This window comes from Pezoporus wallicus, unplaced genomic scaffold, assembly GCF_028554395.1.
Source record: "Pezoporus wallicus isolate ANWC-B61680 ecotype Strahan unplaced genomic scaffold, APGP_CSIRO_Pwel_v1 scaffold_11491, whole genome shotgun sequence".
Classification (NCBI taxonomy): Eukaryota; Metazoa; Chordata; class Aves; order Psittaciformes; family Psittacidae; genus Pezoporus; species Pezoporus wallicus.
The window spans coordinates 3,968,572-3,995,176 of NW_026642649.1; the positions used below are offsets into that span (position 1 = coordinate 3,968,572).

The 26,605-nt window shown below is 43.9% G+C and overlaps 1 protein-coding gene across 5 annotated transcripts in view; it reads right to left on the reverse strand.

Annotated features, from left to right (window-relative positions):
- The window catches only part of MYRIP (myosin VIIA and Rab interacting protein), a 333,617-nt gene extending 313,717 nt beyond the window's left edge, over window positions 1-19,900 (reverse strand). For all 5 annotated transcript variants that reach the window (XM_057431592.1, XM_057431590.1, XM_057431591.1 and 2 more), the window contains exons 1-2: window positions 19,721-19,900; window positions 6,711-6,860 (exon numbers count right to left, since the gene is read on the reverse strand). In XM_057431592.1, the coding sequence (XP_057287575.1) occupies window positions 6,711-6,820 (110 nt within the window). In that variant the 5' untranslated portion in view covers window positions 6,821-6,860; window positions 19,721-19,900. The remainder of the gene's footprint in view (window positions 1-6,710; window positions 6,861-19,720) is intronic.
- Window positions 19,901-26,605: the final 6,705 nt, after the last annotated feature.

The window sequence follows — 26,605 nt, forward strand, 5'->3', positions numbered from 1 at the left end:
CTGTGCTGGGCACTGGTGAGGCTGCACCTCGAATCCTGTGTTCAGTTCTGGGCCCCTCACTGCAAGAGAGACATTGAGGTGCTGGAGGGGGGGCAGAGAAGGGCAATGGAGCTGGTGCAGGGCCTGGAGCACAAGTGTGATGGGGAATGGCTGAGGGACCTGGGGGGGACCAGGGGGAACCTGATCACTGCCTACAACTGCCTGAGAGGAGGTTGTAGTGAGGTGGGGTCGGTCTCTGCTCCCAAGGAACAAGGGACAGGACAAGAGGAAACGGCCTCAAGCTGCACCAGGGCAGGTTTAGATGGAGCTGAGGAACAATTCCTTCCCCAGAGGGTGCTCAGGCATTGGACCAGGCTGCCCAGGGCAGGGCTGCAGTCACCGTCCCTGCAAGTGCTCACACAGGGATGCGAACACTAATGTCAGATTCTTTCCAGCACCCCGATTTCTCTCCTGTAAAGCATAGAAACTGCAGTCACTTTCTCTGCTTACAGGCGGACCAATTCTGAGTCAGCAGAACCTACACGTTAACCTTGTACCTGGTTCCTGTGGATCTGAGAGTTTGGAGCAAATCACAGAGAAAAGGACTCCAAAGCACTGCACTGCACACGATGTGGGATGGAATACTTACTTCTTTGTCTACCCCCAGACACAGCATTATTTGCTAGCAAGCAGGATTCTTGCATCAGTGTTTCTTGAAATTAGAGACAAGGAAGAGTTTCTAACTGCATTTTAAAGTGCATCCCTTCATGACTGCAGCAAAACCAACCATTAGCTCTCTGGCTCTCATGCAGAATTCATCCAGGTCACTAACTGGGTTTTGATAAGTCATTCACCCTGACCTGAGAATATGCCTAAGGGATACCTGTTAAAACATTAAACACTGCAGTTGAGGCAGAGCTGCACAGGAACAGCGTAAAGCAGCTAGTACACAAACAAAGCTACTGACAACTCAATCCTGACAGCTTGCATGAGCTAAGAAACAGGTTTCTTTCCATCTTGGAACATGATGTAACAAAATTGGTGATAATCTATAAGTAAAGATGTCTTGCTCTTTTCTAATCTTGTTAAGGTACCTTTACTTCCAACAAACAGCTGTCCTGCTCAAGATATATTTTACTCTTGTTCTATAAGCCAAAGCAGTAGCAATATAATCTATGAAGCTGCAGCTATGATTCTGTTGAATCATGCAGTGCACTCAAAAATAAGCTTAGACATGTGAGTGCTAAACTTATGACAGCTCAGCAGAGCCTTGCATTGGAGAAGAGTAAAGCTAGGTTAACAAAAAGCTTTTTGTTAAGAAGGAGCAAACCACTCTAAGACCTTTTATCACAGGGAGAGAATACGTGTGTCAGGACAGCCCATCAAGAAGTGCTGGCCATTCTCCTTAGCCTCATGGGCAGAGAAGCAGGGGTATGAAGTGGTATGTTACATGATCCCCTGAGGAGTTAATGTGCAGGTACAAGAACCAGAATGGTGCCTACCTGCTAAAACAAAACAACAAACCAAAAGCAGAGTAATAAACAAGAATGCTCCTTGCGTTCTGCCCATGCTGCTCATCAGAGGGAAGGGCAAGCAGGCTGACCTTATAAAATCACTTTGAGCAACAAGGTATTGATCAGAAGTTCATCTGCTGGAATTCTGAAGCTTGTGGAGATGAGAACCATCTCCCACTCCTTCCTCTGCAGGAAAACAGCTTCATTTGGAGGTGAGAAGAGGGAAGACATACAGCGGTTTTTAGTTGGGTTTTGCTGGGGGATTTTTTAAGGTATTTGAGACATACCTGTCCCAGGAAGGAGGAACAAGAGCCGATACACAGAATCAACAGATAGCTAACCAAATGGCTGACATGGCATTTTGCCACTTCGATATGATTCACACAGATATTTCAATTATCAGAAGCTGGAAGGAGTTTAATATTTTATCCACTGCAAGACCCATGACACATACTGTAAATACAAGAAAAAGCATCAAACTGGTTTCTGGGTTTTGTCAGGTATGAGAATTGGTTTCTTAAGAAGCATCTTCACGTCTATTAATGCTGCAACGGGCTATGATGCAAAAGGAGCAGAAAGGAGAAAGCAGGCAAAAGCAACTCAGTTAATCTACAACATTTCATCATCTTCTATGCAAGGCTCTATTCTAACCCCTTACCAATTGCCTGGCTAAAAGAAAATAAGCAGCAGAGTGGAGAGGGCCCTCCAGTGAGAATACACCTCTCTTTTCTGCAGATAAAGCACTGCTGGAGATCTGATCCTGAAACACTGCAGTTTCTCTTTACCACAACTAAAAATGTAACTGTATAAAGGCAGACAGCAAAGCTGATATTCACCAACCCAGCTCTCAAAGACACAACATCAGGCAGGACGTGGTGATGTTGCTGACTGTGGGTGACAGTCAACTCCCAACTCTTACTTTGTGCTATTCTGGTGACTCCATGTAACCCTATTAAGTGTTTAACACGCCCTTAGTGACATGGTTTGAACTTGATGACCTTAAAGGGCTTTTCTAACCTAGTTGATTCTGTGATTCTATGATCACATGTCCATGTTATACCAGAAGGCCAGCAGTTTTTCCTCGTAAATGCATCTTCCCAGATGATTAACAGCAGTGGTTTGAACAAGGGAACCCTGTCCCCTGCAGAGAAACGTTTCAGCCCTGCGCAAATGCAAATTTCTAAGGTTTATCACTAGAATTACTCTTAAAAAGATGCTGACTCAGCGTTTGCTACAGTGATGGAAACTTTAGTTAGCCAATGGTTATCGGAAGAGGGCTCAAGTCACTTAGGCCATGACCTCCTAAAGTAAAGTTGCTGCTGACAGGTAAAGCATCTACTTTGTTGGCAGCTGGTCAGCACTGAGCCCTTTCTATACCTGCCCCCTTCCCCACCCTTTTGTAGTCATTCGGAATGTTAAATTCAGTATCAGAACACCCATCTTCTTACCTGCCCACATGGCTAAAACACATCAGGTCAGGAACATCTGCCACAATAAGGTGATCTGGAAAATTCTAATTTCACTTTTTTACAACACCCTGACTTCTCAACATTCCTGGCCTCAAATAAATGGGCAAGCATCTCTATAAATACAGCGGTAAGAACAAAACCCAAGGGGGAACTGATTTTGCCCACGGCAGAGGAGAATAAAGAGTGGCACATTTAGGCAGTCTAGAAAACTGAATACACAGGCAGCAAACAGAAACAAATACAAGGCAGCACTCTCTTTTACACATCTGCTTACATAAAGAGGCCTATCTCACGAACACAAACACGTATTTGGCCTTGTAAGCTCTCCTCTGCCATTTCTTTAAAACATTAAAAACCGAAACACCAACTGCAGATATGACAAGGACATTATACACAGCAAAACACCAAAAGCTCAACCCACAAAACAAGCCAATCCTCCCTCCTGCTGCTGTCCTGCAGCTGCATCAAGTCTGACATGCAAAGATTAAGAACATAAACTTGTTCCTGAGAAAACAAACCATGAGCGTGTGCAGTCAACCTGCTGAACTAGCCAACTATGGCTATCAGTGAGCCAGGAGCCCAGAGACAGCCTGCAGAGCTTCTGTGGCAGAGGTGATGTGCACAAGGCTGTAGTGCTGAGCACACATGCCAAGCAACACAAAGCCATCCCCTTCCTAATTCTGTCTGATCTGCCTGGTTTGCCTGCCTCAATTGATTCACAGAAAACCAAGCCCATCTATTCACCAGCGTGCGTTATCACTTCAGCCTCAGTGACTCCGGATGATTACACTAACGTTGCAGTCAATAAAAACACAACACTACTGCGAAAGAACAGAACCAACACAATCAAAATAGAAAGAGTATGGGTGAACAAACAACAAAGAACAGTAAATATTATCCATCTGGGATCAGGCCAAGAGCCAGAGCAAAACAAGAAACTGAAATAATAGGAAGCAATAAGGCATAATAAAGCAGCCACACTAATCACTGACTATTTACATATGGTTATGTCTTATTGTCATCTATTTTTAGCCAACTACACGATCACAAAACATGCAAGAGCAGCCTGTCTGCTAACACGAGCAAGAAGTTAGAAGAAAGGTCTGGATTAGAGAACCAGTGCTAAGAATTCTCACTGCAGAGAGCTTCCAAACAGCTTTGCAGCAGAAAATGCAGATGATCAGCATGGCTTTTCTCCACACATTCATCATGTCATTTTGTTTTCAGAAGATGGAACAATAAATTAACGTGGAATAACAGACATTAGCATGTTTGCTCTCAAACAGTTGACATTTTACTATCTTAAGCGCATTTATGAGGGGTGAAGATAAACTTCATTCCTTGTCTTATGTTACTTAACTCTTCAGCTTCTGCTAACAAAGCAAAACTGAAGCTATCAACCACTTGGAGGTTTCCTAGTTTTCCTTGTTCTCCCAATACTGTAGAAATCTGCCATATATTCCTTTAAGTAGTTCTTGATCTTTAGAAATAATTGCTACCAGTAGGAATTATCCAGAGAGAGACCTGTCAAACAGCTACTTACATCTTTGTGGGGAAAACCACCCCAAAATAGAACTACTGTACAAAGAATTACTCAGAAACACTGTTTTAAGAAAGTATCACACATGAAAGCTTCAACAGTTCCATCCAAAGACTAAAGTTGCTACCTGGAATTAATTATGGGGTAATAATTAATTAAAGGTGCTATAATTAAATAATTAAATAAATTAAATAATTAAATAAAGTTGCTACCCGGAATTAATTATGGAGTAATAATTAATTAATTATTACCCACAAATACAACTTGGGTTTCTATTTATTAACAGCAGTCTATATACAATAATAGATATGAAAAATATATAAATATATATATAAAATATTTGAATTAATGGCAGTCTAACATAAAGCATTTTTTCTCTTACAAAAAGATTCCAAAGCTTGACAATACTTCTGAAGTGAGCCTATACTGGAGACTTTGCCAGTTGATAGCTTTCTAAAACCCAATGCAAAACAGCCACGAACATCCAAGCAGACACAAGAACTGGTCTGCTTTGCTACAGGCTGAAAATTCTCATCTAGAGCAAGGTTGAAGTGTTTTATGTGACAACATTTTCTCTTACATAGTATGACTAAAAGATGTGTTGCTGCATCCTTTTAACTTCGCATTTTGTAAAAAAAGAAAAAGAGAGAGTAAGCTTTAAACTTCACTGGTCATTTTGAAGGTCATTAAAATCATTTCAGTACCAGCCTCCCTTTCAGAACTTGGTCTTTGTCAGTACAGCTCCTTATTTCCAGCTTAACACACTTACATAACATACTACATTCAAGAGAACACTACAATACAAGCTGCATTGAGTCCATGTGTTTTGCTTACCTTTCCAGTGTTTCATCTCCCTTCCCACACCCGTTTTCTACTTGTGATCATTCAATTATCAAGCCTCATGGACAACTATAGCAGCAAAATGGTAAAACACAAACACCAGCAAGAACTTTCCAATCAGTTTTCTGTGGGCATGCCTTACATCCTTCCCCCTCCTCCCCTCAGTACAGCATCTTTGTATAGCATAGGCAAGATGCACCAGCACTTGCTACCGGTGGTATGCTTGCTCCAGTAAGATACAACCAGTCACATAAGAAAAAAGCCTACACATTCACCCTCCTGAAGCTGGTTCTAAACTCCTGGCTTTGTTGTAAAGGACTCAAAAAGAATCAGTGCTACCCACAGCAAAATAAACAGGCAAACAAATAATGTGCATGCCATCCTCCTCCAGTCCTTCTTCCCTGCAGCAAGCTTGTAGTACCAACCCAAGCAAGAGCCTGCACAGCATGCCAACACTGAATTAGGCCTATGCCACCAGCTGCCTTTCTTGTTCTGTTTCTACTGGTTTCATAAAATAGGAAGAGAAAATTGACACAGGATTCCTCTCAGTTCCAGCTTTATCTAATATATATGCCTAGTTTTGTGCTTATTTCAGTCATCTTCCTGCTCTGTTGACTTCAGCTTGATGCCAAATGATAAAGAAATGGATGGTATCTATAATGCTAGTAAGATGTGCATTTGCCAACTGGAAAGGGAATCTTCAGACTGTTCTAGAGAATAAATAATACATTCGAAGAAGATAATAAAAGTCAGACATAATAATTTGAGGAAATATTGTTGAAACTACAAGAAAAATACTGCATCTACCAATTCAGGTCTCTCTCAGTAGTCCCCTTGTCACATACTGAAGTTCCTGGGCCAAGAAAGTTACGTTGCCAACAAGTTCCATTTATTTGCTTCTGGGTTGTTTCTGCTTGCAATCATTTTTTATAGAGGCTACTGAAAGCATAGTGAACTTCTCAATACACTGGATAATGTGTCCCATTGATTATTTTGGAGGAAGGAGACGCCTTGAACTTCTTCACCTTCAGATGTTTCCATATAAATGAAGTTTCTGAATAAAAGGAACTGACTACAGCAAGCAAATTCTCCTAACCTTGTGTTTGTTAAAGCCAACTACTACACAGTCTCTAACCCAGTGACATACACAGATGATTCAGAGCCCACTGTTGTGGTTTAGGCCAGGGTAGCCTAAACAAAACTGAATTACTACTTAATACTTGAATTCATTGACAGAAGTCTGGATGTTTATTGCCTCTGTGACAGGAACACTGTAAAAGAGCTGTGTCCTCCAGTTCCCCCCCCCAAAAAAAACAGTTTGTAATAATCCAGAGAGACCAGTATTTTTAATCATGTTGTTATTCTTACCTCAGCCTTTCTTTTTCTTTCTTCCGAAGGCTGAAATCTCGCTGAACCACCTGGAGCACATGCTCTGCTTCTTCATCAGTCAAGCCTGAAAGATCCAGTTTTCTCCCCATTGTATACTCTGTTCTGGATAGGAACAGCTATGAGGACTATCTGAAATCAGAAACAGAACAACAAAATGCAAAATCAGTTGAAAGCACTGATATTTTTCCCCAGTGTGTTGAAATCACAGGCACATCTGCCCAACAAAAAGAAAGTTACTGCCATCAGAGAAGAACATCATAGAATCCTGCAATGATTTAGGTTGGAAAAGACCCTTAAGGTCATGAAGCATAACCAGTAACCTCACACTGCCAACGCCACCACTAAACCATGTCTTTAAGCACCACGTCTACAGGTCTTTTCCATATCTCCAGGGACGGTGACTCCAGCCCTGCCCTAGGAAGCCTGTTCCAATGCCTGAGCATCCTCTGGGAAAGGAATTGTTCCTCAGCTCCATCTAAACCTGCCCTGGTACAGCTTAAATGACACATTTCAGAATTATCTTTCAAGTTCCATGCACTGAAATCAGACACACACACACACACACGCCCATTAAAAAGAAATGCAAAAGAGAAATCATTTTGGGTAATAAATAATATTGAGGGGAGACCTCGGTGTTGCTCTCCACATGGAACACGTTCAACGACCTCAGGTGAAATCGCATTTGGATTATTTCTGAAGTTCTTACACCATGGCTCTGCAAAACCATTTACAAAACAAAACCCCTGTGAACGTGTTTGAATAGAGAACATCCTCTTCTGGAACACTCAGAGGGGTTTTTTTGTGCTACCAACTAAGAAACAAGGATTTTAAATCATCATTAAAAGGAGTACACAGGTATCATTTCAAACGCATTCCCCAGTGCGACTGGAAAGATGTAGATGTCACTGCTACCACCACAGGAAAGAAAGCAGGATTCTTCCCATTAACTTTACTCACACCCATGTGCTTTATAGGGAAAACTCAGGATATAACTGAAAGGAAAAAAACACCTATTTTAAGCAACTGCTGGAGCCAACGAAGACACCTCCATGGTACAGCTACAGCTGACCAAGACACAAGACAATGAAGAGACTAAGAGATCAAAGATGTAGTTCCAGCTGTTCTTGAGCATCAAGTTAACAACTGTGATGAACACTGTCACAATAAGCTCTCCCTTCAGGTCTTCAGCAAGATGCTTTGGGAAACAGTGTCAAAATTAATAGTGGTTTTTCATACCTGCAAACTTACCACGGGGAAGGAAAACCAGCCCTTTGATGCAGCTGCCACTACCAATGAGCATGTATTAGAAGGGAGAAGTTCACCCCTGAATGTATGAGAAGGGGGAAGCATGCAGCCCGAGTACCTTTGATTTGGGGGGTCAGAAATGACTTAATTTGAAGTAAAAACATGGTTTAAAATCACCGCTGACTTTAATTTGATTTTCATGCGGTTTACTTAGAATCCCAGAATGGTTTGGGTTGGAAAGGACCTTAAGATCAGCCAGTTCCAACCCCCCTGCCATGGGCAGGGACACCTCACACTTACCTACCTGTAAGACTCAGCCTGCATTCCAATGGTACATAAACCACTAAGGAACTTGTGTAGGATTTTCCCCCCAGGAAATAATATCTCTGATCTGGGAGTATCACAGCAGTTTAAAAGGACTTATAAACAATGCTCAGACGTCTCTTTTTCAGTAGATCTGGATTATGCATTTCGGAAATGCACAAGGGCAAATCCTCCAGAGGAAGTGAAACAAGTTACATGAAAAACCAGAACACAAACAGGCAACAAAATAGTTTCTCAGCTTAAAATAACTTCTGGCCTCAATTGAAATAACTTCCATGAGGCTGTTCAGATGTTTGCTTTTAGGTGTTTGCCTTCATGAGTAATAAATACTTCTTTGCTAAGGCTGTTCAGCCTGGAGAAGAGAAGCTGCATGGAGACCTCAGAGCAGCTTCCAGTGTCTGAAGGGGGCTACAAGGATGCTGGAGAGGGACTCTTCATCAGGGGCTGTAGTGATAGGACAAGGGGTGATGGGTTCAAACTGAAACAGGGGAAGTTCAGGTTGGATCTAAGGCAGAAGTTCTTTCCTGTGAGGGTGCTGAGGCGCTGGCACAGGGTGCCCAGAGAAGCTGTGGCTGCCCCATCCCTGGCAGTGTTCAAGGCCAGGTTGGACTGGGCTTGGAGCAACCTGGTCTGGTGTGAGGTGTCCCTGCCCATGGCAGGGGGTTGGAACTGGATGATCTTGAGGTCCCTTTCAACCTAAACCAGTCTGGGATTCTAGAAAACTTTTGCTCAACAAATTAACCCACTGTAAGGGGAAAGCCTGGGCTTGCAATACGTGATTATTGTTTGAGTAATACTGCAATCTTAATACTTCTTACAGGCAGTTTTAAAATCAAATTAAAACTTCCACAACAAAAACATTCCTTGAATTTAACCTTAAAAAAAACCAAAAAACACTGAAACACCCAAAAACCCCAAAATCCCCACAGAGCAATGAGCAAATGAAACGTTGCAAATGCTTCTGAATTTTAAAATGGACAAGAGCATCTACCCAAGGAACGAGGGCAAGTAGGATATTTCCTAGTCACTCATATGACAGCTGAGCTGCTCAGACTTGCAGCCTCAGCAGAAGATTAGCATTCCTGGAGGGTGGGGAGAAAGCCCACAAAGCAGCAACTAACGTTTCAAACAGATTTACTGCTTCACAATGAGCCCCCTTCTGAAGTTAATCCTGCAAGTGCCCACGCTGAGTACTGTACAACACAGCATCTTAGTTTTATGTTGCAGCAAAGAAATCAGCCCTAGCCAGACTGCATCTGCATCCAGTCTGGGCTCCCCAGTACAAGATACAGACTTAAGAGAGTACCTGCAGCTCAAAGCCACAAAGACAATTAAGGGACTGGAGCATCTTTACCATACAAGATGCTGGGATCTCCATAGCTGCAAAGTCTCAGGGCAGGACTATACAGTGTGTATCCAGCAGAGATGCTTCCAGTCCCCTGGCACCACAAACAAGAATATCCTATAATTCTTCCCATTCCCGAGCAGATTTATAATCAAGATTCACCTGCTTCCACAACACAGTATCATTTTTGCTATAAAATGCTGCTCCTTGAAGCGCGTTGATGAAATGTGATACTTGAGGAGCCAGTATCACAAACGCCTTCAACCCAGCTATTTGCAATTCGAGTATTTCATACAGAATATGTCTCCCTCACATGCTCTCAGCTTTAGTCACCAAACCAAACACCAGTTTTTCTGCTCTGTTCTGCTACTCTACAACTTCCAGCATTTTCCAGGTAGAAAAATCAAGAAGAAAACATTTACTAGTAATCTTTTGATCCTTTTGCCAACCACCTCAACTTTAGCAGCCTGTCAGGCCCTAAGAAATACTGCTTGATCTGCCTTGCCATTATGATTTGGCATTTAATCAACTTTTGCAGATGTCTTTTAGTACCTTAAGACATTCTTTCTATAATCTTATTGATGAACATTTTGCCCATTTAAATCAGACAAGATTGTCATCTTTTTAAGGCACAAAGGAAGGCAAGCACTTTGTCCACAACAGAGCTCCGTCACCACACCTTGTATTTTAAAGAGTTCTGCCTACTGGCTGCCTGAAATAAGTGATCCCTTTCCCAGCAAGAGGCCATCACACTCATTTTTTAGTGTCATTGTCACAATACATATCATATAGAAATTATCAAGTGTCACACCAGTTATTTAGTGACAAAAACGAGGTCCGAGTGTTGAAACTAAAGGGAATTCTTGTGTTTTATGTCGACAGGCTTGAAGAAAACAGACTCTAGACAACAGACAACATTTAAAGAGCATTACTCTCCAAAGTAATTTCTACTAGAGCTAGCACATCCATAAGTCTAAAATTAGGCATAATTAATGTTGGCCACAAATTTCATAGGGCTTTTTTTAATTCTAAGGAATTCCAGAAGCTGCAGTAAACACCACTGTGGATATTTGTCCCTTTTCACTGGAAATAAACTTATGTCCCAAAACAACAAGAGGGAAAATATACTCAAAGCCACCTCTTCAGATGAAAAGCGAAGCACAGCCCCACTGACTTTAACATGAGGACTTGCATCCACTTTTTAAATGAGACGAAAGAGCAGGATCTCGATGTTATTCTTTGTACCCACACTGATGTAACTGAGATTTACTGCATGTCTCCTGTGCTAGATCCAAAGCAGAAAATTCTCCTCCTGTCAACCTCGTGCCAATTTTACATGAGATTTGTTTAGAAGAGCAAACGGCTTGCAAGTGCCTGAGCAAAGTGAGGTTTCTTTCTCTGGGGGATGCACAGGGTGAAGCAGCAGGTTTTAAAAGAACCATGAAGTTCATTCACTTTCTTCTGGGAGAAATAGTCCTTATTAATGCACGTTACTGCAATAACTGTGTGCACTCCTTATCTAGAGTGCAAGGACATACTATAGTAGGGGAAATTATATAAATCTTCAAGTCCAACAGGCAGTGCTGTGCGGGTTTAAATTTAATGTATTTAGGAAATAAATAGGAGTTTCACAGGGTTCTTGCCTCTATAGTTTACATTATTTTAAGTACTATGAATATGAAATAGCAGAAGCAGAAAAGCTCCACTAAAGTCACATTTTAGTTTAATAAGAATGGAATCTCTCATCTAAGCACTCTCCCAGAGGCAGAACACAGCATATTAAACTGTAACTAAAATAACCAGGAGCTATTTTGTTTATATAGGAAACTTCATTTTTACAGAAAAGCCTAAAGATTATAGGGAGGACTTATCTGTCATCTACTTTTGACAGATTAAAGAAAAAAAAAAAGTCACATTAAAAAGAGAACCTTCCTAATAAATCATGACCATTTTATAGCTACGTATCAGGCCTGTAACTGACACACAGGTATAAATCCCATTGGCAATTCAAAAGCCAAGTTCATTGACCAGGATAATCTCCCCACTGCTAACAGTGAACTCCCTAGAGGAAAGGCTTATGCAAAATTTGGCTCTACAGCTGCTAAAGATCAAAGGTCATCCAGCATATACTGCTAGCACATATTGTATAGAGTCACAGAATTAGTTTGGGTTGGAAGGGAGCTTCAAAGGTCATCTAGTCCAATCCCCTGCAATGAGCAGGAAATTCACTGCTTTCCAGGATGCTCTCATTTTACTTCAGTCTCATCTTCCACTGTTTATGCGGAATTTAGTCAAACCACGTGCAACTCTGTGCTCTCTATTTAGTAGCAACTGTCTTATGGGAGAATGTGTAGTGGAGATGATGGGTCTTGACAGCATTCTGACTGTGTGAGACTGACTGTTACGCTTCCCGACATGAGGAAGACAGCTCGGAGACAAAGACAAAACTGGAGCGGTAATGTGCTGACATGCAATTGCATCTTGGATGATGCATCTGGTCTCTTTTTCACACACCTTCAATTTAAAGCACTCATGCAGCTCATTACTGTAACAGACTGTCAACTAACCCCCAAGGTGAACCATCACAGCCCATATGCGCACTTAGGGCATGCATCTGAAGAGCCCTACGCTACCAGAAATTCCACGTCTTTAGGAACCAAACTGCAAGGGCTTTCCTTTGGATGCCCTTGGATGCAAAGTGGGACTCAAAGCTTTCTGCTTCGTACCCAGGCTCCCTGTACAGAAAGAACAGCAGCCACTGAACAGTTATGTCCCTTCTTTCACCTTCCCATGGTACAACCCACACCAGAACACACCTGGCAAACCCATCTTCGCTGTACTTTCTAAGCTTGAGAGAGCATGAAGGAAACACTAAACAAAAAGCTCATCTGTATTGAGGTAATGCTGAGCAGAGGTAGCAAAGACTGCAAAAATCACATTCACCCATCTCTGTCACATTACACACACCACATCTTTCTCTGCAGACACCCACCAGTCTCTGCCTTTCACAAACAATGGCCTTCAAATGAGCTACACAGTTTAAACATAGAATCCCAGACTGGTTTGGTTCGGAAAGGACCTTCAGATCATCCAGTTCCAACCCCCTGCCATGGGCAGGGACACCTCACGCTAAACCACGTCACCCAAACTGAAGGGAGGTGAAAGGTTGAAGGGAGATGAAAGAAAGAGCAAATCCTTCTCTGCTCTGCCAGAGAACTGATGACGGTTTCCATCTCATTTTAAGAGGCACAGAGGGAGCACTCACTTTAATCTGTGTAGCAGCCTACCACACGCACCCAGAAAAGGGCTCTGGTTCAATGCCATGTTAAGCCTGAAAATGTTCAAATATTTATCTCCCTCCCTGTGGAAGATTCCATAAGATAACACAACTCAAGATATTCCTGTGCAGACCTCTACTTCGGATGCCAACATCCCATCTTCTTGTATGGTCTGAAAAATGAAACAAAGGTCCACTACCACATGAGCTGTGGAGCAGCACATGACAAGTATGTGTTTTGAAGTTAAATGCCTTCCCCAGCACCACAGCAGTCACTATTTGTACGAATAGCTATAGAGGAGCATCCTACAGATAAAATTCCACAAACTAAGCAAGAAAAGATAGGTCCACTGAGATAACTCTTCCAAGTTCAAGATGCCAAAGCATCCCTACTACATAAAGCGCTGGTAAGGCCTCTCATCCGTGTTACTCACACCTTTTAACGAGGGGAAGAGAGCACTGAGAAGAGAGGTGAAGCATTTTTAAAACCTCAAACAGCTCTGGAAACTCTACATTTTAGATCTGCACATAAATTCCATTTTGCATTTCAGTAATACAGGCAAAAGGGTTATGATATATTAAGCATCTCATCGTTACTTGAAGCCATATTGTGATCAACCCATGCAAGCTACAAAAGTAAACAGTTAAGTGGATTGCTTGACTGCTACCAAAACATCCGTAATATAAAACCCAACCAATATGCAAACACACCACAGGCATACTTAAAGGATCCTACACAATAAAATGGGTTTTTCCCCCTCCACAACATATGTTGCGCTAATTGATATTCTGCATCCCACTTACTAAATACCACTCATCAGCATAGCCTTAAGTTTAATCCAGGAACTAACCTCTGAGAATCTTTCTGCAGGACTAGGACAGAGAACAGAGACTCTATTTTTAGAGGTTAGAAAATTCTCCCAACAGCAGTTGCCACGATGAGATCGTGTTCTCTAGTGCTGCCAGATGTGAAAACAAACTTCGTGCAGTAAATCACTGCTAATTCTAAACACTGATGGGAAACCCCACTGCAAATTACTGCATTTTACAGATTAGCAAGTAAATGAACAAAATAAAAACAGTTTCATAAGACCGTGCCTTCTGCATTCGTTCTAACACCTGCAAAGTGATTCTAACCCCGACTTATGCTAGAACAAGCAAGAATCGTAAGAGATCCGATAACAAAGAGTGATGTCTGTAAAGCCACATGTCCTATTTCACTGAGACTTGGTGATGAGCTGTGGTTGGTTGGCACACAACCTGCACCCCATGCATGGAAAAAAAGGGTTTCAGGAGCAGGTTGTCCTTCAGTTGTTTAGATAAGCATTTGTTAAGTGATACAGAACAAGAGCGAAACAGAGCCAGGCCTGTAGAAAGCCTCTGGAAACCAAATTAGGAGCTGGTTAATCTCCCAGGTGGGGGGAGTTAATGGTTTAGTTTGTTGACACTGGGAGCCACTCTACACAGTGCTTAGAACAGGCTCTGCTCTAGGCCTGAGCTTGGCTACTAGGTTTTTTCCCCCCTCTATTGACACAGCACAACACAGAGGTAAAAACAGCATCTGAGCCCTGGCCAACAAACATGAACCTGAAGCTCTGGATCCCAAGTTCATACAAACAAGGCACATTTGCATTCAAGTACAAGACGCAGCCAGGCACCTTCTGGAGCTCAAAGGCCAACTTCGCTATCAGTTTTTGACTGCTGGTTCACTCATATCTGAATCCAAACTGGAGCAGCCTCACAGCTCCTTTAATTTGAACTAGAGAACCAAAGCAGTTCATCCTTTTACAGGTTTTGAGAATCATCCAGGCAGCACAGACACCTTTTTAGAGTCCCACAGAAGCTGCTATCTGATCAGCTTACATTAAGCCACTATCATTAGGAACTAGCTCGGACTCTTCTGCAGCTTAGTTCCTTCATTTTTGAAGGCAGTTCCCTTTATCAGGGCCCAATCTTGAAGATCGAAGTGGCATTACCAGTACACTGCATAGCATGCTCCTTTGATAAGCTCCTACATAAAGGACATCAGCTTTACCAAGAAAACTCCTGTCTCTATTGCTCTACATTAGCCTCTGGACCTTGATACGACATTGACAGCAACTTCTCCCCTAACTGAAAGCACAATCTTAGCTATTCTCCATCTGCCACAACTCCACAGATGACAGAACTCCACAGAGGAGGTACGGTTCACTTAATCATGTGTGGGACACAGTATTTCATCTATTGATTCCCCTCTTTTTGACCTGTGATGGAGAAAGAACCTGAAGCCTCATCATTAAACATTAAAAGTGTAAGGAGTTGGAAGAAGCAGGCTGATCTTCTCTAGAGGAGAACTGTTTGCTTCTTAGCTGGGACTCAAACCATGACTTTTGTGCTTGCAGTGATTAATTTATGGACAATTTCTGGCACTGCCTTTTAGCTCAAGCCCAACTAAGGTTGTAAAACAGAGCATCACCAGAAGACACCTTTTATAACCCTCCTCAAAGCTCTTTGTATTGTTTTTAAAACCTGGTGTTGCTCCAATTCATGCCCCACAGCTTGATTTAAACCCAACTCATGTTCCATCAAACGAATACCAAAGCACTGATGACAGCTAGATGCAAGCGTTGAGATAACTTCCAGCGGTACACCAAGCACTCCCGGGGATGACCACTGAGGGGCAGAGGGATCCGTTCTCTTAAAGGGGAAAAAAGGGAAGAACCTCTTGGAAGATTAACGATGCTTAGAAAAACAGGTACACTCTGCAGCTCGAGGTACTCCAGTGCAGCGTTAGCTGCATCTTTGAAAACAGCACACAAATCACGCACTGAGCATCCATGTCCTAGCAACTAATGCTAATGGCACAAACCAGCACTTTTCGGTTTGGATTGGCCTGTGACACAACATCCTGTTCACACAGCCCAAAGGGAACAAAAGAAAAGCACATTAAAATTACCTTCTGCATCAAAGGTAACGCCTGATAAGCACAGAAGCCCTTCTTGAGTTAGTTTCAGAAGAGATAAAACTCCTCATCACAGGAGCAGAACATAAAACTTACTCCTCGAGTTGTAAACATGTTTTGCTTTCTTTCCTCTCCTGAAGGCAAATAAATTATGCGCTGCCTTCCTCCAAGGGTAGAAAGTTGGTTTATAACAGCAGAGCCATGTATTAGTCCACATAGAGGCAGGTGGAGGGTGCTGGAGAAGGGACTGTTTTGTTACTAAAATACCCCAAAGATTTCAGGCTGTTTCCCGGATTCAAGACTCATTAAAGCCAGTGGGAGCGCACAGACTTTAATAGCCTTTGAATGAGGCTCAACACTTCAGATTGCTATCACAAGAAGAGACTACATCTCACTCTCTACAGTAAATTACCTCAGCACCCTTTAAACAGACTTGATCCAGAAATGATGGCTGCATTAGGTCACTTATCCATTTATTCTTCTCCATCAAAAAGCAGCATATGTTGCAAGGAAGAATCCAGACAGAGAAGGTTTTTGGAACTGCTGCATAGCAGAACTTGAGCTTGGGTCTTCAGCAGTACTAGAGTTCCCTTCCTGCCTGCCAGCAGTACCAGCAATACCCAGGGAGACTACTTAATTGATTACCATGAGTCAACTTGAGACAGTGCCATTGAAAGCATCTCATCTTGAAGATTAATCTCCACAGCAGTTAGCTCCTCCACTTCAATAGGTGAGGTTATACTTGTACTTTGCCTTGAAGAATGCAAAATTTACTTCCTAGGGTAATGCTCTGTATCTTAAGTCAACCAACAGACAGCAATAACTGCAATGATCCGAATAAACACCAATATTAGCTTTATGTTCATCAGTTGATCAATAAGTAAACCAAGCACAGAGGAAGTAACAAGAGCTCTTGTTTCCTTTACCCAGCTCAGGGACTGCTATGTCAGTAAAAATTTGCAAGATGTGGGGTTTTGTCAGTGTAACATTCTTAAATAAATAAATAAATAAACATTCTGCTCTGCTGTTGAAATTTAATGCTTATTGGCCTGGAAATCTGATGTTTTCCTGATGTATTCCTATTTCCAGAATAGCATCCATGAGATCGAAGTATGGGCCATTACTGCAATAACGCTGAGACTAGCTTTTGTCCGGTCAAGCCACTGCAGCCCTTATACTCTGTTCTTCTAAGCTAAAGCTTTCCACTATATCGTGCTTTATTGCTTTATTTTCAAGACACAGAATGTCAAACATCCTGTTTCTTTTCTGAAAGTACATTTTTTAAGAACTGCAGCACAATTTTTTTTCCATAAGATTGTTTAAAACAAATAACAGGGTAACACATTTCAACTGAACGTTAAATAGCAAGCAGGTCACAACCACTAGTCTGTACCATATGACTCTCACTAGTGTGCCAGCCACATAAAAGGGGTCTTCCTTTGGGGCATCTGTCAAGTCACATCAAATTTGGAGACAGGTATTTTTGCCAAATCTCACAAAGATAGACAAAACTAAACCATGGCTTGGAATCTTATCAGACTACACCGTATTTAGTCCTTCTACAAAATTCCTTATTTATGCCGTAGATAAAGGCCAAGTTTCTCTGGTAATCTCAGCAACAGTCTGGTATGCTTCACTCCACACTGAAATACAGCAGTTATCTTCCTCTTTTAATAAGCTTCTTTTGAAAATAAGCTGATATAAACCTCTGAATGTAAGAAACTTGGGGCTGGTTTATTTTCTGGCTGTCAGGAGTTGACAGGTAAGCCAGAAGCCTTTAATATCTCTCAGAATCTATTAATAACCTACCTGGGTCCAAAAGGAAGGTGAATAAAGCATTCCATGGGAAGGCTGACTTAGTCTGCTCAAACAAATGAATCTGCTTTTTCAAAGACAATTAATTATTCCTATGGTTTTCACGGAACTATATTCAACTAGTTTCTTTTAACTTGTCCAAGTCTCCATGGGCAAGTTAAGGCAGTTCACACTGCCAAACAGCAGTTTCCAGTCTGATAACAATAGGGCATGTTAATGTTGGCAGCAATACAAAGGAGTCCCATTTTCATACAGATGTACGTTTATGCACAATAGCATATTTGGTATTTGCAGCTTTTCTTCAGCATCACCCATGCATAGTTTAGGGAACTTTTCTTCTTTGTTTAAGTACAAGTTCTTCAAGTGTTCTGTTTACTGCAACTGTTCAGTGAGAGAGGTGAATTACTGCTGCGTTCATAACACTCGGGTACACCCTCTGTAGCACACTCAGCTATATTCATCAGGTTAGAGTGGAAGCAGGAAGCCGACTCAGGAAAATAATCACAAGTTTTAGCTTGGCTTTCTCAGTCTCATATTGCTCCTGGATGGCAGTGGTGAAGACAACCATTAACCTGTCTGAAAGGACAATATTGTAGCATTTGAATCAGCAGGAGGTCCAAAACGCACATCCTGCCATAGGGGCAGTGCTCTCTCATGCCCAAGGGAGCTACTAGGGTGGAATTGACTTCTGGGAGTTCTCAATGGCAATTAATGTATCACAGCTGCTGAAAATGCTACTCTGTTTGTGATTGCTATATGCATTGCATTAAGTTACCTGACAAATTCCACAGGAAGGCTACAGGATCGCCGAGTACATGTTTGGACACTTAGGCAAAACGCATTAGTAAATACGCTCTGATGCAATCCAGTTCCTGAGTGAGGATGGGTAAGGCAATAGCCTGAGGGATTATGTACCAGATAGAGCACCTTCTGCTTCTTACACAGCTCTGCTCACTTTCTCAAGCTAGAAGCAAGCAGCAAACGTTTCCTGTCTGACACTTAACTGCAGGGACAGAGCCAGTGCTCTCGATGCAGCTCACAGGGATCCGCTATCACCATTAATAAGCGGCTATAAAACCCCATCCAGTCCGATGACAGTCAGAACGATGTCTGCCAATGGAAGAACCAAACTAACTTTCCCTCTTTCCTCTTTGCAGCCTTGCAGAAAAGGGTTTTCAGAGGAACAAGTAAAAACCTTTACTGGCGAAACCCTTGCAGTGCCTGTTCTAACAAACTCCGGGCTCCACGGCAAGGCAGCCGCCCGCATTTTCAGCGGCACAGGAGCCAGTCAAAGGGGAGGTGTAAGGCAAAAGCCACCATTTGTCAAGAGATCGCCAGGCACGGTTAGCATCCTTGCAGAGGCGCTTGAGGAGGGACGCCCGCCCGCTCCTAATGCGCTCTGCGATCTAATGTGGTTACGTTCGCCTCAACCACAACACAACCCCCAGCACAACACACGCTCCCGCTTTAATTAGATTCCCTCCCCAAAGTCAGCCCGAGCCAGATGGTATTTTCCTCAGCAGTTACGACAAATTGACCTTGATACTAGGGAAACGCACGCTGCTTCTGTCTGTCTGAGGCACACATTACAAGCGGAGCCGGCGGGATGCTCCTGTGCTAAAAGGGGGCAGAGGCAGAGCCGCGATGAACCCCTCCATGTGCCGGCGGGGAAGTTGATCGAAAGTAACCCAGTGTAACGATAATAACGGCGATGATGATGATGATGATGATGCACTGCGGTGACAGCGCTCGCACCGCCACGCCGCCAGCGATGAAGCTCCTCAGACATCACCCCGCTGATTAAAGCGGCCTCGCACCGTGCCCCGCTCCCCCCACCGAGTGCCCGCGGAGGGCGGCGGCCCCCTCAGCCCACAAGGCCCGCGGGACCGGCCCCACCCGCGACTCCCCTCACAAGCGGAGCGGGGAGTGGGGGGGGAGCCGAGCACCGACCGAACACCCCGTCCCCCGACGGGGCGCTGCGGCGGGCGGCCCCAAGGGTGTCCCCTCACCGCCACCCCCTGCCCGCCCGCGGCCGTACTCACCCTCAGCCAAACGCGAGGGCTGCACCAAAATGGCAGGCGGGCAGCAACTTCCCCGCGCCCCGTCGCTCATGCAGGGAAGGGGCTGCGGCCGCCCCACGCCGGCCCCCGGCCTGACACCTGCGTGGAGCCGAGGGGGCCCGGCTCCGCACCAGCGCAAGGCGAGAGCCCGCAGTCGTCGCCGCCGCCAGCACCGCCGTCTCCTTCCCCTCCCCTTAGCGCCGGACGCGCCGCCGGGTGCTGCCGCGGTGCCCCCGCCGCGCACCGGCACCTGCCCGGGCGCCGGCTGCCAATGGGCGCGGAGGGGCCGGGCCAAAGGCGGGGCGAGGGGTGGCGGCGGGGCCGCGCCTCACCTCAGAGGAGACCCGCGGCGCGGTGCTGGCTGCCCGGTGCCCGCTCCTAACGCCGTGTGCGGGGCTGAGGTGGGGGGGGAGGACGGACCCACAGCGGGGCTCCCTCGGCGCCGCCCAGCCACCAACAGGGCGGAGAAGGGAGCGGGCAGGGAGGGGGGGTGTCTCCTGAGGTAAAAGGGAGCCGGTTGATGCCAAAGGACAGGAATTGCATCCCTATGGATGCAGCACGCTTCGTGCGGCCTGGTCAGTGACTGCCGCCACCAGCGAGCCTAATGTGACCGCGCCAGTTCGTGTCCTGTGCCGCTGCGGATCGTGCTGCAGCCACCTCATTACTTTACCCGAAGTGTTATTTTTCATCCCTGCTCTGTGGGGTGTGTTGTTTTTTTTTTCCCCTTCAGGCTTAACTTCATTTTAAAATAGCTGCAGCTGTTCAGCGCAAGGAAGGGGTTTGTTTGATCTCAGCTGAAGCGCTTTGTCAAGACAGATGTGTTCAATAAACCCTGGCAGGTTTCCAAGGGGGATGTCTTCTGCAATGCCTCTGTTTACACTGATTTCGTGGTGTTACAAACGGACTGGGTTATCAGACGGTTATTCCTTGGGCCACCCATTAGTAGAACGGGTGCTGCTGTGTGAGGCAGACACAACACTGATGCCAAAACCCTGAACAGCTTTAGGAAGTGTTCGGCATCCCATATTGATTCCTGTGTCCCAAATGCACCTATAAAACAATAACACATCTGGGAGTTTCCCAAAAGGAAGAACTTCTTTACATAGAAACAAGGAAAAGGAGCATCCTGTCCAGCAGCTTTTCATGGCATGGCAGCAAAGCAGGGGCTCACTCAAACTAAAGGTCATCATTGCCTCGATGAGAAGAAGAAGTGATAACGTGCACCAAGCATTGTCAATGAGTGAAGAACTACCCATACAGAGCCCCCTCCCCAGCCTTGCTGCTAGCTGAAACCCTGGAAGTATAATATGTTTTAAAATCATCTGTCAGTGCCAATGAGCTATAATGGTGCTGGTTATACAACCACGAGATCAAACAGGTTGTTTGCCTTTGCCCTGCTCCTCACACTCAGTAAGCTAATACTACGTTCAAAAGTGATGTTTCACCCTTGCCTCAGCACTGTGCATTGAGGTACACAGAGTTTATGCTGTCCTCTGTCGTATTTCACATTCTTCTCTACAGGAGACAAAGTGTTGGGCGTGGGGCTCTTTTGTTCCACACCAGACAGAAATCAGTATGTTTTTATTCTGCATCAGTACCCCATGGGGAAGGTATTAACTTAGGGCATGCTTAAACCAACCATTAACCACTGAGAGTGGTAACTAAGATAGGGGAAAGAGAAGAACAGTGCATAAGCGAAGAAATACTGTAATGGCCTTATGGATGCTATGCTGGACTTCTCTGTCTGCATCCCCCTCCCTTGTTGGATGCTTTGTTTGTCTTCGTCTACAGCTTGTGTTGTCTCACTTGGAAAGAAACCAACTTCTGTTTGCAGCCATAGCAAGTACTTTCTGATGGCTGCTATTCACAGTAAAAGAAAACACGGACTCCAATCTCTTTTTCACAGCTACAGGCAAAATCATCAGGCAGAGATGGGCGAAATTGAGATGTGCCAGGCTTTCCCTGGGATCACATACGATACAGCCATTGCATGATTAAAATAGGTACCTAAATAAGGATGCAGAATAAACAGTAGTCTGAGGAAGATAAATTCTGCAGTGAGAGATGAGACTCAAGTGGTAGCAAGGGATTTTCATGCCCTCTGAGCAAGATGTGCTGAAACACCTTCCCATCCAGTGCCTGGTGACTGGAGGGCAGCAGGGCACCAAGAGGTACAAGGGATACCAGCAACAGTGGGGTGGTCACCAGGGAAAGGAGAATGCCCTCTATGTGTATCTCACTTCCTACAGCTCTGAAATTCCCAGTCCTCCTTACGTCCATGGCAGAGCTCAGTTAAACTGCAGCCATGCAATCTTTCAGTGATACTAACCTCAGGATGGAGACAACCAAACAAGAAGTCAGCCCCCCAGTATGCAACCATTCTGCCACGTGGTGCTAAATAAGCTGCAGCATGGAAAAAACCTTGTGAAGAAAAAGATGATGGATGTAATAACAGGATGCAGGACAAGAAAATGTGTGTTTTCTCGATGGTGAGCTTCTCTTGTCACAATGCAGCCTTTTCCATACAGAAAAACTCATCCAAATATAGACTGAAATAAGCAGGTGGGTTTTGCTTGGAAAGCTCAGCACTAAATCCCATGGTGCCATAAACTACATGCGGCTACAGGGCTGCGGTGGCCAATGGGTACCGGTACCTGCCGGAAAGCCACAAGGCACTGCGTTTGCCAGAGTTTTACTTATTTATTTCTATTTATTCAGAATAAAGGTCTATTTAGAATTTGTATTACATTTTATTAAATGTTATTACATTTCTGTTTAGGATATTTCAGAATAAAGTTCTACTTATTCAGAATAAACTCTTAATTTCTTGCAGCCTACTGCTATCTGGGGGCAAAATATAAAGGCAGTAATTGGCCATTAAGTCTCTCAACTGATCTGTTAAGACCTCAGAGTGTTGTCACAAGATGTAGCAAACAACGATTTGATGGCAGTAACCTGGAAGTCAGTGTAACCTTTTACCTCTCAAAGAACATCCTAAATACAAACAATTCAACAAGTGCCTATGCAAAACACGGAGTATTGTGATAAATCACTTAAAGCATTTAAGTACTTCATAGGCCCATCAGCAACTGAGAAAGGGGTGAAAGAGCTGAGAAGAATGGACCATTTTTTAACAGTATTTAACATGGACAGCATACGATGTGATATGGCACTTTGCCATGGCTTTTCTATAAGGTGCTGAGGTTGCCCAAAGAAGTGGTGAATGCCCCATCCCTGGAAGTGTTCAAGGCCAGGCTGGACAGAGCCTGGGCAACATGGTCTAGTGTGAGATGTCCCTACCCATGGCAGGGGGTTGGAACTGGATGATCATAAGCTCCTTTCTGACCCAAACCATTCTGTGATTCAATGATTTCAAGTCAGGTTCCCTGCCCCAGAAGCCTCATAATGTACGGAGGAGCTCTGACAAACATTAAGTGGGAAAAGAGAGAAAGGAAATCTGAGAGAAGGCAGAATTGGGATTCTCTACATATGTTAGTAAAGGAGACAGCTTGAAGACGTTTTGCTATTTAGCCAGCAGCAGAACTTAGGCACTTTGAAAGCAAACAAACACACCAAAATCCCACAACTGGAATGGAAGCACCAGCGGATAAACTGTAAGTGATGCAGTAAAAATGATTTGTTGCAGTCACTGAGGGGAAGGCAAGGAGAGGTTTTTTGGTGGTGGTGGTGGATTTGTGGTCAGTTCAAAGATGATAACAATGGGAATAAGAGATAATAAGAGAGATGGTAGAGAACAAAAACCATGGTGGTGAGTGATAAGAGCTACCCATGGTTACTAGAAAGAATAATCCGAATGGGAGTAAGTTCTGGAAGAGAACGTGCTGCTGACTGTGCCACTGTTACTGCAGATCTCCTCATTTACACAGAGGGCATGCAGGCAAGCTTGAAGGTGTCTGCAGAAGATGCTGCCTGCAGAGAAATGAAGGCTTTTTCAGTGCTTTACGCCTCTCACCAAATGGGTGAGGTCAAGATCCAGCTCTTACGTTTCTCCAAGTAAAAAAGGTGCGGTGTGGTCTTCAATTTCCCTGAAGAATGAACTTCATTTCCTAACAGTGGCTCAAACACACAAGGCAAGTGTCCTTCATCCCCAGCGGATTCTATCAGTCTTTCTCTCTGCTTAGCCCCACTTTTCATGCAATAACTCCCTGTTGCTCATCAATCCGAGGACAAGCAGCAGCAGGAGGGATGTGGTCCACTGAAGCTTTTCTTTAGAGCTTCATTTCTGTCCTGTGCAAAACAGCACTGAGGGTGTGGGAGCATCTTTTATATGGTGCAGCGCTGAAGGTGTGGGAGCACCTTTTATATGGTTCAGCGCTGCTTTCTTATTTACAAACTGGGAAAAAGCAAGGAAAAGCTGCCTGGTGCCCAGGGGAGGACTAATAAAAACCATGCAAGACTGCAGCTAAACAGGAAAATGCTCGTGTCAAGACAGCTTTGACTTCACAGATTCAAGCGCTGAACAAACAGGAGCACTTGTTGGTTTAGCTCTTGTGTTCAGTGGTACTTTCTTTCAGGCTCACTTGGTTTCTTTGTACCAGAATCAATGGGTGGCTGTGAAATTTGGGAGTTAAAACAAACCCATCTAAAACCACTCTGCTTGCAGTTGCTTCTAGAGTTACTCTCTTGTGTTTTTACTGGTTCAATTCTCTAGTACTACCAGCACTTGCTTTCAAATCTAACTCTTATTAATGCCTCTGATTCCTAAAGCCAGCCTACAGCCAAGTAGGTTCTTTCATAGGAAGACCTAAATGGTTTCCTCGTTCAAATAAATTGAGCTATTTCATTATTTGAAAGTATTAGAAATCAAATTTTCGAAGCTGTCATCAACCCAACTGCCTTGGGCTAAAGCTGACAAATGAAGGCGATGGTGTTAAGAGCTTCTTGCTCCCTTATTCTAACTCTATACAGACAAACTGTCCTCACATGCAGCGAGTACACAGTATATAATTCTCTGCTAATCTTTTACAAGCAAAACCACAGCCATAATGTAACAAATCCTCATGAAGAGAGTCTTAAAATCCTGGGCAGTATGAAACCAGTGCATTCCTTTAAGCACCATTAGTCAAAATGTAAATACTGATTAAAATACTTCCCATTAACGTCCTGTATTTTAGTACATCCTGAGTAAAGTTGTTTTCACACTGATTTTTTCTTTCCTTTTTTGAAAGAAAAATTAATCCTGGCAGCAATTTCTGCATGGGAATGGGGTCAGCAAAAAAGCAGAGCAGTGTTTTCCACACTTTTATTTAGGGGACCGAAGATTTAACCACTTCTGGGGTAAAGAGTAAAGTGAGCTTGCTCACTCCCCCCCCCATCCCATTAGACTGTTGAATGGAAATAGGTACAATTTCATGCATACAAGTGTTTATACATTTACAAAACTTTTATGCAGCTATCTTATATCTAAGTCCCTACTTTTGTGATACTCATCTGTTGAGAGTCAGTACCACATGGATGAGGAAAAAATGAACAGCAAAAACACCTGGGGACAGTGAGGCAAGCTCTTTGCAGGTGACACAGGTGAGTTCACGGACATTTCTGAGCCTTGGAAGCCAAGCACATCAATCGCATACACTGACCGATGAGATTTACCCAGGTGTAGTAGAATCACAGAATCAGATAGTCTGGAAAAGCCCTTTAAGCTCACCCAGTCCAACCATTCCCCAGCACTCCAAGGCCACCACTAACCCATGGCACTGAGGCCTCGTCTCCACGCTGTGTGAACACTTGCAGGGACGGTGACTGCAGCCCTGCCCTGGGCAGCCTGTTCCAATGCCTGAGCACCCTCTGGGGAAGGAATTGTTCCTCAGCTCCAGCCTAAGAACAGACATGACCCTGACAGATGTGGTACTGAACAGATGAGTATCACAGAAGTAGGGACTCAGATATAAGACTGCTGCATAAAAACACCTAGGAACAGCTATTGTGAAAACTTCTCTCCACAGTGCATCTAGCAGAAGTGGACATTATTGGGCAGAAGTTATTTCCTGGATGCCTCTTTCGTTAAGGTAGTTTCTCTGCTGCCAAACCCAAAGCTTAGAGACAAACACATAGCAGCAACAGTTAAGGCAATTAAAAGAAGGTTGCCTGCCAACATCCCTTTCCAGAAAAGAACTGAGTCAAAGTATTATGAAAGTAGATGCGTCAGATGCTGGCACATCTAATGACATTATTGTTTGATATATTCTTGCACAACCTCTCACATGCCTTCATTACTCTCAGGAGCCTTGCAGCCATGTTCTGTACAAGCCCATAGAAAATACCCAGTGCTTGTTTCAAAGAGCTTACCCCATGAATCCTCTAATTCCCCTCCCTGGATTTTCTCTAATCAGTTTGTTCCTTGGTGCTTTCTCACACACAAAGTAAAATTCTTCTTATTTAACTCCCCCCAAAAGAGCATGGGACGTACTGGAGCAGGATTATATCTGTCACAAGCTGCTGAAATGACTGTGTGGTATTATGCAAATCAAATCCTCCAGGGATTGTCTTAAACCCACACAAGTTTCTTTTCAGTGTATCTACCTTGGGACCTCACATCAGTTTTGCTTCTCAATCTTGTTTTAAAGGTATCGTGTCTGACAGGACTGTGTCACTCATTTCACCTTGGCTCGCCCAGGGCTCCAGGCATCATACAGATGCACTCTTCCACAAGACTAGGATGAGCCCTTTAAGGCTTAGTCCTCACCTCCTTCTGCTCTGCCCAACATCACCTTACTGCAAACTAGACTTGAGGAAGTTCTCATTTTTATCATTCCTACGACAATCACTTTTCCAGCTTGGAAACTGGAGTAGACCAAACCTCCGATAGAGCCGGTACCCGCTTCCACACATCCTCTTTCTCTGCTC